The sequence below is a fragment of the Carcharhinus amblyrhynchos genome, chromosome 10, assembly GCF_965287045.1.
Source record: "Carcharhinus amblyrhynchos chromosome 10, sCarAmb.v2.hapA, whole genome shotgun sequence".
In the NCBI taxonomy this organism is placed as follows: domain Eukaryota; kingdom Metazoa; phylum Chordata; class Chondrichthyes; order Carcharhiniformes; family Carcharhinidae; genus Carcharhinus; species Carcharhinus amblyrhynchos.
The window spans coordinates 90,649,096-90,665,528 of record NC_137333.1 but is presented as its reverse complement, the minus strand read 5'-3'; the positions used below and the strand labels follow the sequence as shown (position 1 = coordinate 90,665,528).

Here is a 16,433-nt window from a genome sequence, read left to right as displayed (position 1 = left end):
ACGTTCCCCCTGTGTCTGCGTGGGTTTCCTCCGGGTGCTCCGGTTTCCTCCCACACTCCAAAGATGTGTGGGTTAGGTGGATTGGCCGTGCTAAATTGACCTTCATGTCAGAAGGATTAGCAGGGTAAATGTGTGGGGTTACGGGAATAGGGCCTGGGTGGGATTGTAGTCGGTACAAACCTGATGGGCCGTATGCCTTCCTCCTGCACTGTAGGGGTTCTATGATTCTATGAACCTGATAAGGTGTGTCTTTGTACTGGGCGGCACCAGTCCTGTCAATGCTTTCCTAGAGATAATAATGACTGCATTTCATTGACAGAATTACTATTGACCCTCCCCTGCCCTGCTTCTCTCATATTAACAAGTGATTCTTGGAAAAATATGGAAGTGATTTTTCTTGTCTCCCCCTGCCCCTCAGCATGGTTCCAGGGAGTGGGAGGCTGTGTGTCATTGACCGATGCTGTCCATGGAATTTCCCATTGATTCCGCACCCCCACTGCCGGAAAATCCATGGTGAGGGTTCGCTGTCGACGGGACCAGAAAATCCCCCCTGCGGGAAGAGCCAGAAGAACCACCCTCACATTAGGGAATAATTCTTCTGCGATCATCCCTTATAGAATCATACAGGCCCTTCGGCCCATTGAGTCCGCACTGACACACTTGAAGCACCTGAACTCCCACCTAGTCCCATCTGCTAGCATTTGGCCCTGACTGTTATGATGTGCCAAGTGCTCTTCCGGGTACTTTATAAAGGATGTGAGGCAACCCGCCTCTCCCACCCTCCCAGGCAGCGCATTCTAGACTGTCACCACCCTCTGGGTAAAAATGATTTTCCTCACATCCCCCCCCACTCAAAGCTCCCACCCCTCACCTTGAACTATGTCTCCTCGTGACTGAACCTTCAACTCAGGGGAATAGCAGCTCCTTACCCACTCCGTCCATGTCCCTCATAATCTTGTACACCTCGATCAGGTCGCCCCTCAGTTTTCTCTACTCCAACGAGGGCTGATCAGATTGTAACCTCTCACCTACCCCCCGATAACCTTTCATCCCCTTCCTTATCCACCTCTGCCTTAGACTCTGCTTCCACTGCCTTCTAAAGGCAGAGAATTCTACTGACTCACAATCCTCTGAGAGAGAGAAAAAAAATCTCACCTCTGCCCTAAATGGGTGACCCTTTATTTTTAAACAGTGGCTCCTAGTTCTAGATTCTCCCACGAGAGGAAACATCCTGTCCACATCCATCCTGTCAACACCCCTGGGGATCTGAATTATTTTAGGATGAAGGAATTAAGTGCAAGCAGAGTGGTTTTGGCAGTCACAACTGTTGTTTGCCGTTAAACTAGGCTTTAAAAAGAGTGAAAATGGTGGATATAAAACTAAATGCAGCAAGCCCATTATGATTTGGTTACGTGACAGGAATTTGCAGCGCTGGTTAGCAAAGCGAGGTTATTTCAGAGCTGCCAGAGTGCTGAAAAATTACGACTTGTTAGCACACTGTGATGATCCGGGTCTCTGAGCGGCGTAGGAAACACACGCCCCAAATCCGAATCTGTTTTCTAATCAGCCAATTTACATATGCAGATCGGTCACACAGTACTAGTTCTAATTAGCATAGTTCGTCATGTGGCTCTTCCTTTTTGGAGCATAACGAATAGCCTGAGATTTGATGGATTTTTGTGCTATTCCGGGAATTACTAATTATGGTTGTCCCGCAACATCTGGCTGCAGCTTACTTCAGTCACATTCAAATCAGCTAATAAATCTTTAAATCAGCCTTGCGCGCCTGTTCGCCAGGAGAACAGGTTCGGTATCATTGCGAGAAGTGAGAATCCAGGCGTGAACTCAGTTTTTTTTGCCTCCTGCCCAGTCTTACAGACTCGCCGCCCTGATAAGCCAGATTGGGCATGGGGTGGGGAGGGTGGGGCGGTAGTATTCCTGTTTCTTCACCTCTGTGCCTGCAAGCGTTGCTGTAAAACCACTTGCCCAGCAGATCGGGCCCTTCTCATCTTGGTAAGCTTGCCAAGAGCCCAGAGAGGCAGCTTCATAAGAACATAAGAAATAGGAGCAGGAGTAGGCCATCTAGCCCTTCGAGCCTGCCCCGCCATTCAATAAGATCATGGCCGATCTGAAGTGGATCAGTTCCACTTTCCCGCCCTCTCCCCATAACCTTTAATTCCCTTATCGATCAGAAATCTATCTACCCGTGACTTAACAAATGGCCTCCCTCTGCACGGCAGGGAATCTATTCACCAAAAAAACAATGAGGTGAGCAGAAAAGTGTTTATAATTTTGCGGCAATATAGTGATCTCCGTAAAATTAAATTCCACTCTGTAGTGTTAATACCAGTCAATTCCTGGATAAACATACTCAGATGTTCAATTATGGCATCTGAACTGTGCAGATAGATAAACATAAAACTCCTCCTGGCGGTCGGGATAAGCTTGCAAACCCCCAAAAGCAAAGCGGTCAGGCGTTGGGTTCTTTAAACTTTAACTGGTATATGAGACAGCTTGGCAGTCAGCTCAATTCATGATGTATTCCTTTCATTCCACAGGCGCTCCCCACTGATCTGATTTTACATCTCAGTGCAGCGACATTTCCCTAGTGGAGCTGACTGCATATTTCATACACCAAAGATGGAAGATCAAACCAAATCAATGCTGTGAACGTTGACGCTATTACAAAATAATCTGCAACAAACACACACACTGCAATTGACTCCAGAAGTTACATGCAATTTAACCAACTGCGTCCAATTTGATTTTCAGACAGGTATTTTAATTCAGAATGAAAAAGATATATTGATTCGAAAGGATTTGAACATTTTCTGTTCTTTCCGCCCGTTAAAACGCAAAAAAAAACATAATCTTAAGATTTTTAGGGATTCTTTTAATCCAAAACAGCTTACTTAAAAGTTTATTTATTTATTAGTCACAAGTAAGGCTTACATTAACACTGCAATGAAGTTACTGTGAAATTTCCCAAGCCCACATACTCTGGCGCCTGGCTTTCCAACGGTGAGAGGAAACCAGAGCACCCAGAGAAAACTCACACAGACATGGGGAGAACATGCAAACTCCACACAGACTGTGACCCCAGCCGGGAATTGAACCCAAGTCCCTGGCACTGTGAGGCAGCAGTGCTAACCATTATGCCACTGTGCCACCACTGCCCAGAGCACCATATTTCAGAGTACAAAGTAGCTTTTTTATTTTACCTGTTTATACCTCTGTGATCTACAATCCCATCCAATGGAACAGAAGTCCAGCAATTCTGAGGGATACTGATTTATTTCCAGAATTGCAAGTGAATCATCTAAGGGGGCGTATTTTCATTGGATGAAAATCAGGTGGTTTCTATAAAGATCTGCTCCACCAGACTACCAAGTCAGCTGGCATACATCTACCATATGGTAATTTACTGTCTGTGTTCAGATGGTATCATGAGCAAGAAGGGATTAAGTGGCTTATAAAGTAAACATGAAAGCAAGGATTAAATATCCTACTCTCTTTTTATCTATAATTCCTTTATTATGATCGCGTATATCTTTAAACAAAAAGACAAGTGGTTCTGATTGAATGTTCGGCCCTTGATGTCTGTCCTGGCTATTTTCGAGAATAATCCAAATCTAATCCTACTGGCCAGCTCTCCAACCATATTTAGTTATTTTTCGCTTAATAGGCGCAATGGTCTTTGGCTCAACCATTCCCTGTGGCTCTAAGATTAGCCATTTCTCCAATCTCTCCCTATGTCCTTATCTACAATCTACATAGTCATCCACTGTTTCCCCACAATCTTGTAGTGTCATAGGGCAACACAGCACAGAAACAGGCCCTTCAACTCAATTGATCCATGCTGACAGTGGTGGCCTCCAGCAAGTTCCAATTGCTCGTGTTTGTCCCCTATCCCTCTAAACCTTTCCCGTCCTTGTACTTATCCAAATGTTTTTTAAATGTTGCCATTGTACCTGCTTCAACGACATCCTCTGGCATTGCGTATGCACACCACCCTCTGTGTGAAGAAGTTGCCCCTCAGGTCCCTTTTAAATCTATCCCCTCTTACCTTAAACCTATGCCCTCAAGTTTTCAATGCCCCTTCCCTGGGAAAAAGACTATGTGCGTTCATCCTATCTGTGCCCCTCACGATTTTATACACCTCAATAAGGTCACCCCCTCATTCTCCTACAATCAAAGGAATAAAGTCTTAGCTTGGCCGACCAGCCAGGCTGGTCATCAAAACTGTTCATAATTTTATAAAAGCTCCCATTGCTCTGGCTGCAATAAGCATCATTCTGCTGAACCTCCTCATTATTTGCCAAGCCATCTACTTTTGTATCGTTAGTAGATTTGATGGTGTTCTCTGTGGTGTTGGTGAGCTACAGTTTGCTCAGAGAGTCAGTGTTGCTGTGGTTTATATGTACATTGCAGTCTGGAGCTATGGTTAGTGATGGTAGAGGCTCCAGTACTCTTTTCATCACCTGGTTGGCCAGGAATCTCTCCCACTCCCACTGACATGTATTGGGATGATTTGCAGGCTGCCTGTTCAGCTGCATGAGGAATTGGGCACTTTCCTTGGCCTTCAAGTCTGGGGATGGGGCTCGAACCTGGCTCTGAGGCAGACACACTACCCACTGCGCCACAAGACTCCCACGCTGTCTGTGCTCAAGTCCAAATCATCCATCCCTTGAGAAACAAAACTCTTCTCAAAACTGACATCTTTGGCAGAATTTCCAACTGTTCTGCACTATAAAAAGAACGTGATTTTTAACCGCAGTGTTTGTCATCCTTCAATCAACTCTCAATCATTTCCCTCATACCATTTACCTCAATTTTTCCAGCAACTTTTCACAGAACATTTAACAGTAGGGCACAGAAACAGGCCCTTTGGCCCATGATGTTGTGCTGACGTGCCGCCAAGTTAAGCTAATCCTTCTGCCTGCCCTTGCTCCATATCCCTCTGCTCTTTTCATTTTCATGTGCTTATCTAAAAGCCCCTTTATTGGCCCTATTGTATCTGCCTGCACCGCTACTCCTAGCAGCACGTTCCACTCTGTGTAAAAAACTTGCCCCTCACATAGGATCATAGAATCTGCGGCACAGAGACAGACAAGCCTATCTAAGCTAACCCCATTTGCCTGCATTTGGCCCATATCTAAACCTTTCCTATCCGTGTATCTGTCCAAATGCCTTTTAAATATCATCAATGTCCCTGCCTCAACCACTTCCTCCAGAAACTCATCCCACATACATACCACCCTCTGTGTAAAAAGGTTGCTCCTCCGGTTCCCATTAATTCTTTCCTCTCTTTGCTTAAACTTATGCCCTCTAGTTCTTGATTCCCCAATCCTGCGAAAAAGTCTGAATGCATTCACCCTATCCATGCCTCTCATGCTCTTATACGCCCCTATAAGATCACCCCTCAGTCTCCTACGCTCCAAAGAAAAAAGTCCTAACCTGTCCAATCTCTCCCTATAACTCAGTCCCTGGCAACATCCTTATAAATCATCTCCTTTGAAATTTCCCCTCTCACATTAAGCGCATGCCTCCTGGTACTGGACATATTAATTCTGGGAAAGAAGATTCTGACTGTCAACCCTATCTCTATTCTCATTTTCTAGTCTCCCCTCAGCCTCTGCCGTTCTAGAAAAAACAACCGTAGTTTGTCCAGCCTCTCCTTATAGCTCATGCCCTCTATTCCAGGCAGCATCTTGGTAAACCTCTGCTGCAACCTCTCCAAAACCTCCATGTCCTTCCTGTAATGTGACAATCAGAATTGAATGAGATACTTTAAGTATGGCCTAACCAAAGTTTTATAAAGCCGCAACATGTACTCCTTATTCTGTAAGATGGAGAACGATGCGATATTGGAAGCTCAACTCAAAGTTATACAGAAATGGGTAACACTCTCATTAAGCCTGAGGCAGCTGAGGGGCCTAGAAATTGAGTTTGTGAGGTTCCCAAATGTTTAACTGACTCATTTAATGTTTGACCGAAATAATCTTCATAACATCTCTTGTTACTCCCTTAATAAATTGATTGGTGTGAATCATAGGAGAAAAAGTATTTATTTTAAATCATCCAAACCTACTCACCGTTTTGTTATTATATTTCAGAATTGTATAAAATTTATCAGATGGTGTTGGTCTGTTTGGAGTTGCTATGACCACACTGGGTCGGTAACATTCATTTTCAAACTCTGCATCACTACGTGCCAGGATAAAGTCACCCACCTGAAAATTATTAAATAACATCAAGTTAACCTTAGAAAGTCAATTTTAATGTCAATAGATATGGGATGATGTACATAAGGAAAGGGGGACAGGAACAACAACAACAACTTGGATTTTATAGAACCATAGGAAATAGGTGCAGGAGTAGGCCATTTGACCCTTCGAGCCTACACCAATATGATTATGGCTGATCACGCACTTCCAGTGTCCCACTCCCACTTTCTCTTCATATTCCTTGATCCTTTTCGCCTCAAGGGCCACATCCAGCTCCCTTCTGAACATACCTAACGAATGGCACCAACAGTTTTCTGTGGTAGAGAACGCCACAGGTTCACAACTCTCTGAGCGAAAAAGTTCTTCCTCATCTCAGTCCTGAATGGCTTTGTCCTTATTCTTAGACCCACCAGGGCAGATGGTGAAATTTGAATTCAACAAAAACCTGGATTTAGAAGTCTAATGATGACCATGAAAGAATTGTCCTTTGGGGAAGGAAATCTGCTATCATTAGTTGACCCCTACTTCTGCACTTCCCCAACATCAGGAACATTCTTCCTACATTTAGCCTGTCTAGTCCCATTAGGATTTTACATTTCTATGAGATCCCTTCTCATCCTTCTAAATTCTAGTGAGTATAAGCCCAGTCCATCCATTGTCTCTTCATATGTCAGTCCTGCCGTTCCAGGAATCAGTCTGGTGAACCTTCGCTGGATTCCCTCAATAGCAAGAATGTCCTTCCTCAGACCAGGAGACACAATGCTCAGGGAATGGCCTCACCAATGTCCTGTACGACTGCAGCAAGACATCTTTACTTTTATACTCAAATCTTGTAGCTATGGAGGCCAGCATGTCATTAGCTTTCCTCACCACTTTATAAAGCACCATTAACATTATAAAACATTCTAAGGTGCTTTCACTGGGATGTTATAAAACAAAATTTCATACCAAGCCACAAAGTAATGGCCAAAGGTTTGGTCAGACTGGTAAGGTTTATGGAGCGACCTGAAGGAGGAAAGAAAGTCGGGGGGGTAGGGAAGCTGTTGCAGAGTTTGGGGCCTCGCAATTGAAGGCACAGCCACCATCAACAGAGCAAGTAAAATTGGGGATGCTTGAGGGTGAATTAGAGGAGCGCAGGCATCTTGTATGGGAAACAGATACAGATCTTTTAGTTAAGGAGGAAGTAAACAACATGTTTATTTCAGACAATGACTCTTCAAATATAAACATACAATGAGATAAAAAGAAATTGTTCCCATCCACAGCTATGCAAATGTAATATGGGGAGGTTGTGGCACATTGGTACTGAACAAGAAAATCAGAGACCCCCAGAATAATGCTCTGGGACATTAGGTTCGAATTTGAATTCACCAAAGAAAATCTCAAATTAAAAGTCTAATGATGACCATGAAATTATTGTCGATAGTCATGATGTGGAGTTGCCGGCATTGGACTGGGGTGGGCACAGTAAGTAGTCTCACAACACCAGGTTAAAGTCCAATAGGTTTATCTGGTAGCACAAACTTTTGGAGCACTGCCAACAGCCATAAGAGGAAAGGAAATGTGTCGTCCTTATCTGTTCAAGTCTACATGTGACTCCAGTCCCACAGCAATGTGGTTGACTCTCAAAATGCCCTTTGGACAACAGTTAAAGGCAACTAGGGAACAGCAATAAATGCTGGCCCAGCCATATCCTATGAATGAGAAGGGAACTACTTCAGGATCAATTAGTGCTTTAGAAAAAGGTGAATTTGGACAGGTTGAGGGTTACAGTGATATCAGTGAATACTGGAGAGGTATTTATGATGGAGTAAACAAGGAAAATGACAGAAAGAACAGATCCTGATTAATCTGATTTCAGATAATAAACTGAAGGGATTTGTGAATTTTTGCACCAGTTTATGATGGTCTGGAATCCATTGTGTGAAAGCACAGTGGAAGTCGATTCTAGAGTTGAATATTAGAGAAGAAAAACAGCAATGTTATGTGGAAAAAGTGAGACTAATTGGATAATCCTTTCAAAGAACCAACATAGACAATCAGGTGGCACAGTGGTTAGCACTGCTGCCTCACAGCGCAAGGGACCTGGGTTCAATTCCTGGCTTGGGTCATTGTCTCCCCGTTCTCCCCGTGGCTGCGTGAGTTTCCTCGGGGAACTCTGGTTTCCACCCACACTCCAAAAGACGTGCTGGTTAGGTGCATTGGCCAGGTTAAATTCTCCCTCAGTGTACCTGAACAGGCGCTGGAATGTAACGACTAGTGGCTTTTCACAGTAACTTCATTGCAGTGCTAATGTAAGCCTACTTGTGACTAATAAACAAATTAACTTAAATAAATAAAATTATATTTCCTCCTTCTGGGCTGCATGATTCAATGAGGGGTTAGTTTGGAAACAGTTTGCCAAGTAGAGACTGATGGCTCCTCACTGCTAGGAGCACAAACCAGGGCAGCTGCAGTTGCTGGAAATGACCCCGCCCCGCCCAACCCCACCAGATCCACCAGAGGCCCAGGATCATTGAGAGACCCCAGGTCTGAGCAGGACAGGGATCATAGAAGGGTGGGAACAGGGGGTGGTAAAAGGCAAGGGCAGGAGGCAACTTTCAGTGGACCCCATTCCCCAATGCCAAGTCCCTCAACCATGCAGAGAGTGGCTGAGAATGAAGAATCAACACACACCCACATCCCCCTCTCCTAACTCCCCCACACACTACTCCCCAGAGGGCCACTGACAAACCTGACAGGTCTTGTTGGGCAGCCACTGGGGAGTGTGGGAGTGTCATGTGACTACCACTTAATCCTTGAGTGGCCGCTGAATTGTGGCAGGCTCAGGGATAATGGGTCTTAATTGGTTCTTAAGGGGAAAACGGATACTAATTGGTCCATTAATGCTAGTAGCCAGAGATAATGCCTCTTCCAGCCTCCGACTTAATTTGGGTGGCGGGGGGAGGGTTGCTTCTGCATGATGATTCCCGCGATGAAGTGCGCCTGGCTGCCCTGTTCCTGCTGAGACAGGCTGCATTAAGACCAGCCCATTAACTCTGCTTTCCTCTCCAGAGATGCTGCCAGACCTGCTGAGAACCTCCAGCATTGTCTGGCCTTCTTATTTCAGATTTCAGCCATTGGCAGTTCTTCGCCTCTTGTTACAGGATATCCTGGACCATCTAAATCCTGTTTCCCAGGTGAGCAGGCGTGACACTTCTCCCTACAAGTGATTCGAGCCCACATGCATTCATAAAAGATTTTTTTTTATACCTCACAGACAATACTGCTACTTTACAAATACGTAACAGTAAAATTGCTTACTTTCAACGGGGGGCAAGGAGCAGCTCCTCCCACCTGAATTAAAAACCTCGTGGGTGTAATCTGAGTGTCTCCTTTAGTGAAATCAATTATGGCTTTTCTGACACCAACACGTTTGGTCACAATTCCTTAGAACAGCAGAGATATAATAAAGAAAACTTGAGGCATCATTCTGACTTACTATATACATGGGGAGACAGTGGCGTAGCAATATTGCTTTATTCATTCATGGGGTATGGTTGTTGCTGGCTGGCCAGCATTTATTGCCCATCCCTGGTTGCCCTCAAACTGAATGGCTTGCTAGGCCATTTCAGAGGGCAGTTGAGAGTCAACCACATTGCTGTGGCTCTGGAATCACATGTAGGCCAGACCGGGTAGGAACGGCAGATTTCCTTCCCTAAAGGAAATTAGTGACACAGATGCGTTTTTATGACAATTGTTTCATGGTTCGTCATTAGACTTTTAATTCCAGATTTCTTTTGCATTCAAATTTCCCCAACTGCTATGGTGGGATTCAAACACAGGTCCCCACCACATTGCCCTGGGTCCCTGGATTACTAGTGCAGCGACAATACCACTACGCCATTTGCTCCCCAGTGAAATGCCTTATTAAATGGCTTTAAAACAGACAACTTACTGGTATCAACTTCACAGCGAGCTCAATAATTTCATTATATTTGTATCATCTTTAAGAGCTGTTTTTTTACTGCTGCAAAGCCAATTGCAGACAGAGACAGCAGACAAAGAAACGTGGGCAGGATGATGCCAACACTGTGACAAAAACCATTCATAAATAATAATTCCAGTGCCTTTTTCTCTTCATTTTAAAATCAAATGTCAGAGCATTAAACAAATCCCTTTATAAATCTTGAAAATGGAATGTTATATTAATATGGATGCCTAGCAACTATATATTATGCAAGCAGAATTTTAATGTTTAATAAATAATATATAACCCATTTATATTTTATTTTCAGAAACTGCGACAGCAATAGCTGAAGATAACACATGTGCAACTGGATACTTTGACACTGCAGTTCTGCCACAGCACCAGCGCATCAGGGCCTGGATTAATGAGTTTAAATACCACCTCAGCAGCGGGAGAATTTAAATTCAGTTCCTTAAATTGAACAAACTCTGGAATACGAGGCTAGTGTCACCAATGAAAAGGGTTTAGCCATCAATATTCTGCAGCAAGTAACTCACCTGCTGACTCCCCAAGACCTTACATTGGTCATTAGAACTGCTGCCTCACAGTGTGTGGAGTTGCCAGCGTTAGACTGGGGTAGGCACAGTTAGTAGTTTCACAACACCAGGTTAAAATGTAGGTGCCTGTTGCGATCCTCCTCATCTGAGCAGATCCTGTGTATACGGATTACTTAACCTGGTGTTGTGAGACTACTTACTCTGCTTCACAGTGCCAGGGACCTGGGTTCAATTCCCAGTTTGGGTCACTGTCTGTGCGGAGTCTGCATGTTCTCCCCATGCCTGCGTGGGTTTCCTCTGGATGCTCTGGTTTTCTCTCACACTCTGAAAGATGTGCTAGTTGAATTTAGCAGTGGCCATGCTAAATTCTCCCTCAGTGTACCCGAACAGGCACCGGAGTGTGGCGACTAGGGGATTTTCACAATAACTTCATTGCAATGTTAATTTAAGTCAACTAGTAATACTCATAAATAAACTTTAAAAACATCAATAAGACACAAATCAGGAGTGTGACGGAATACTCTCTGCTCATCTGGGTGACTGCAGTTACAAAAACACTCAAAAATGCTCAGGAAAAATGACAGAGCATCTCACTTAATTGGTGCCCTATCCTCCAGTTTAGAAAAATCATTTCCCCTACCGCCGGTGCCTCATTCTACAAGATGCACTGCAGCAACTTGCCAAGGCCTAATTTTCTAACACTTTCCAAACCTGCAGCATCAGGAGAGGAGAATCAGGCACATGAGAACACTGCCATCTTAAAGTTCCCCTCCAGGTAACACACACTGTCCCCACTCAGATACACATCTATCTTACTTCATCATCCTCGGATCCTGGAATTCCCCTTTTAACAACGCTGCAGGTGTACCTACACCACAAGGGCTGCAATGATTCCAGGAAACAGCTCACCGCCACCTTCTCAAAGGCAGTAAGAGACGCCAACGAATGCTGGCCTGGCCAGGAACACCCACAACCTTTCAATGAACAAAAAAATGAATAATCTGGCTACAAACCAATGTGTTGTGGGGTAAAAAGGTCCAATTAAATGTGATTGAATGTACATAAAATTAACTGCGTAAATAAAGCGAAAAAATGAAAACGCTGGATTTATCAAACAGAACTGAACAAAATGTTACCCAGCGAATTAAATCATTCCTCTTTGATTTCAAGATATATTTATGTGCATCATTTTGCATATAAATAGTTTTATTGAGAGAAACCTATGAGCTGCAAAATCAGAATTCAAAATAAGATTATCTTAATAAGGGCAGCATGCTGGCACAGTGCTTAGCACTGCTGTCTCACTGCGCCAGTGATCCTGGTTTGATTCTGGCCTTGAGTGACTGCCCATTTGAAGTTTGCACGTTCTCCCCATGTCTCTGTGGGTTTCCTGCAGGCACTCCGGTTTCCTCCCACAGTCCAAAAGATGTGCAGGTTAGGTTAATTGGCCATGCTTAATTGCCCCTTAGTGTCTCAAGATGTGTAGGCTAGAGGATTAATGGGCTAAATACATGGGGTTACGGGGATCGGGCCTGGGTGGGATGCTCTGTCGAAAAGTCAGTGCAGATTCGATGGGCCAAATGACCTCCTTCTGCACTGTAGGGGTTCAATGAATATAGTGCTGTTTTCCCACAACAATGCTTTGAATAATTTTAAATATTTAAATATTGTGTTAAGGACAAGTCACAGAGACAGTTTGTCTTTATCAACTAAAAGCAGCCAAAAGACTTGTGTTTTAATCTAGGAATTCTCAATATGTGAGCACCATTGTCAAACCAAACAATGTCCACCCATAGTTACCTTGAGAAGCTGGTGATGAGCTTTACTTTTGTGCTCCTATAGTCCACAGAGGGTTGGTGCTGTCACTGTGCCGTTAGGTATTTTAGTTAGTCTTGTAGTGACTCAATACTGCTCCATGACTGTGAGGTCACCTCACAGAAAAGTTAAGAGTCCATAATGTTATGATGGAACTGTAATCCATGTGGTGTAGGCATAACCACAGTGCTGTTAGGAAAGGAGTTCTGGGTTTTTAATCCCGTGACAGTGAAGGAAAGGCTATATCGTTCCAAGTCAGGATGGTGAATGAGTTGGTGTTTCAGATTTGATTTATTACTGTCACATGTATGAATATATGGTGAAAAGTATTGTTTCTTGTGCGATATAAAGACAAAGCATACCTTTCATAGAGGATGAAAGTAAAGAATGCAGAATGTAGTGTTATAGTCATAGCTAGGATGTAGGGAAGGGTCAATTTAATGCGAGGTAGGTCCATTCAAAAGGCTGATGGCAGCAGGGAAGAAGCTGTTCTTGAGTCGGTTGATAAATGACCTCAGAATTTTGTATCTTTTTCCCAATGGAAGAAGGTGGAAGAGAGAATGACTGGGGTGCATGGAGTCCTTATTTATGCTGGCTGCTTTGCTGAGGCAACTGGAAGTGTAGACAGAATCAATGAATGGGGGGCTGGTTTGCGTGATAGACTGGGCTACATTCATGACCTTTTGTAGTTTCTTGCGGTCCTGGACAGAGCAGGAGCCAAACCAAGCTGTGGTATAACCACATACAATGCTCTCTATGGTGCATCTGTAAAAGTTGGTGAGGGTTGTAGCTGACATGCCAAATTTCCTTAGTTTTCTGAGAAATTAGAGGCATTGGTGGGCTTTCTTAACTATAGTGTCAGCAATGAGGCACCAAGACAAGTTATTGGTGATCTGGACATTGAAAAACTTGAAGCTTTTGACCATTTCTGCTTCATTCCTGTTGATATAGACAGAATGTGGATATGCCGGCGTTGGACTGGGGTAAACACAGTAAAAAGTCTGACAACACCAGGTTTAAGTCCAACCAATTTATTTGATAGTAGAATCACTAGCTTTCAGGGTTAGTCCCTTTGTCAGGTGAATGGAGAGTTCTGGCCTCAGACAGAGCATATAAAGCACAGACAGTTTACAGATTACTGATTAGAATGCAAATCTTTACACCTAACCTGCTGTTCAAGTCCTACAGTCGGCCAACAATGTCTCGTCATTGTTTGAGTTTTGACCCACTACAGACTGTGGTGTTCCTTTGCATCCTTGTTCTTTTAGGTGGCAGAGGTTGTGGTTTGCAGGGTATTATTAAAGGAGCCTCCGTGAGTTATTACAGTTCACCTTGCAAGTGGCACATATTACTGTCACTGTGTAAGGGTGGTGGAGGAAGTAAAGGTGGTGGATGGGGTGTCAAGCTTCTTGAGTGTTATTGGAGCTGCAGTCATTCAGATAAGTGGAGAATATTCCATCACACACCTGACTTGTGACTTGTAGATAATGGACAGACTTTGGAGAGTCAGGAGTTGAGTCACTTGTCATAGAATTCCCAGCCTTTGACCTGCTGTTTTAGACACAGTATTTATATATATGATCCAGTTCAGTTTCTAGTCAATTGTCATCCTCTTTTCTATGTGCCGACCTACTGATTCAGAGAGTGAGAGAGAGAGGTCACAGAAAAAGAGGAGAGGAAGAAAGAGAGTCCCAGTGAGTGAGAAAGAGAGAGAGACAGGGAAACAGCAACTGCTGTAAACAGTGGGCAGCAGGATAGCACAGAGGTTAGCACTGCAGCTTCACAGCTCCAGGGGCCTGGGCTCGAATCCTGGCTCAGATCACTGTCTGTGTGGAGTTTGCACATTCTCCTCGTGTCTGCATGGGTTTCCTCTGGGTGTTCCGGTTTCCTCCCACAGTCCAAAAACGTGTGGGCTAGGTTGATTAGCCATTCTAAATTATCCTTTAGTGTTCCGGGATGCATAGGTTAGAGGCATTAGTGGGTAAATATGTAGGGACGTGGGGAAAGGGCCTGGGTGGGATTGTGGTTGGTGCAGACTCGATGGGCCGAATGGCCTCTTTCTGCACTGTAGGGTTCTATCAAGAGGGGAAATGGTTCTCTGTTAGCCACCAGGCCAGATGTTGATGGGAGTTTGTTCTCTGGTCAAAAAGATGTGGAAATTTAAGGATGCTGGAAGATTCATCCTGGACTGGCCAGAAGAACTAGTTGCTCGCTGCTCAAAGTCAGTTTGGGAATTCTCGGAGTACTGAAGGAAACAATTTTTGACAGATACTTTTTTTTCATTCATTCACAGGATGTGGGTATTGCTAGCTGGGCTAGCATTAGTTGCACATCACTAAGCGCCTTTAATTGCTATGGATCTGGAATCACATGCAGGCCAGACAAGGATGACAAATGGGTTTTTACAAGAATCAGCAATTAATTAAACTTAAGTTCCAGATTTCTATTGAATTCAAATGTCACCATCTGCCAAGGGGGGGATTTGAACCTGGGTGCCCAGAGCATTAACCTGGATCTCTGGATTACCAATCCAGCGACAATAGCACAACACCACTGGCCCCACTTTGGAGAGAAACAAGTCCATTGGGAGCTGGAAGTAACTTTGGGCTGGTTTCTGTAAAGACATAATTCCGCAGAGATGCGCTGTAACTTATAGGCAATGTTTAGATTATGTTGATTTTCATGTGTTTGTTGATGTAAAAGCCTTAAAAAATGAAATCTTGTTGTGTGATCCTTTGAGTTGGTTACTGGGCATTCATTTTTTTGTTAATTCTCTACAGGGATTGTAATACCAGGGACCAGGTTTTCCCTCCCAGGTTAGATGTGCAGAGATGGGGTAATTCCCAGTTCTGAGTAGCCAACCTGTAAACATGGCCACCTGCAGATTAGATTTTCATTCTGGGGGGTGGGATGGATTAGAGGCCAGGTATACCAGCCTCACAATGAACGCAGAGGCTGCCATTTCCAGAGGCAATCTGGGTGGAAGACATGTCTCTGTGACCTAGCACTGTGTTTAAGTTACTTTTTTTAAAAACAATTAAAACAAAAAGCAACTCTCTAGCCCACCCTCTTCCCCATGCCTCATCCATACCAATTTATGACAGGTCATGTCTCCCACCTACTCTCTACAGCCCCCATGCCACTCATGCTACCATGGCCCCTTAAACCCACTATGCCAACCTATGCCCCACTATTCAAACCCTACATGCCCTTATTCCCCCTATGCCTATCGATACTCCTTACCCATCCCCATCATTATGCCAACTCAGTGTCAACTCCTGCCAACCCATGTCCCCCAACCACAATCCTTTGCCCTTACCCCTACACGTCAACACACCTAGTAAAATTTGAGAGTTCTTTTTCACAGCTTTGACAGTTCCTTGACAGCCAAAACGTTCTTCTGACAATTCTCACCAGTTCTTTGACAGGTCTTTGACAATTTGACAGTTCCTTGGCAGCTTGACCATTCTTTGATAATTCTTCAACAGCTTGACAGCTTGACAGTTCCAATGAATTAATGTACTTTTAAGGCACCTTACTTTTCCCAAAGTGTTCCTTACCTCTCCCAAAACCATATCCAAAGGGATAGCTTACCTCTCCAAAGGAGCATCCTGGCTATCCAAATAAATATGCCAAGTTCAAAACTTTTACCTGGTCTAACCTGCACATTTGGAACAAGATTCTCCCAAAAATTCCAAGTGCTGATTTTATGTAATTCTGAAAATGAAACTCCCACACTTTGTGCTGCAGAGTGCCCCAGAGAGAGATTCACGGTGAAAATCTGGAGGCAGGGCCTGTTCCCACTAGACAGGCCAGAAGCATAGCACTGAGCAGGTCACTGCACATGAGCCAATCTGTCAGAGCGGAGATCGGTACATATGCAGT

The 16,433-nt window shown here is 44.1% G+C and overlaps 1 protein-coding gene across 1 annotated transcript in view; it reads right to left on the bottom strand.

Moving 5' to 3' along the window:
* Positions 1-16,433, bottom strand: part of LOC145349313 (von Willebrand factor A domain-containing protein 3B-like) — a 119,571-nt gene that overhangs the window by 10,334 nt on the left and 92,804 nt on the right. Inside the window, exons 23-24 of the mRNA XM_080197813.1 lie at positions 11,550-11,707; positions 6,096-6,233 (exon numbers count right to left, since the gene is read on the bottom strand). Coding sequence (XP_080053939.1) covers positions 6,096-6,233; positions 11,550-11,707 — 296 coding nt within the window. The remainder of the gene's footprint in view (positions 1-6,095; positions 6,234-11,549; positions 11,708-16,433) is intronic.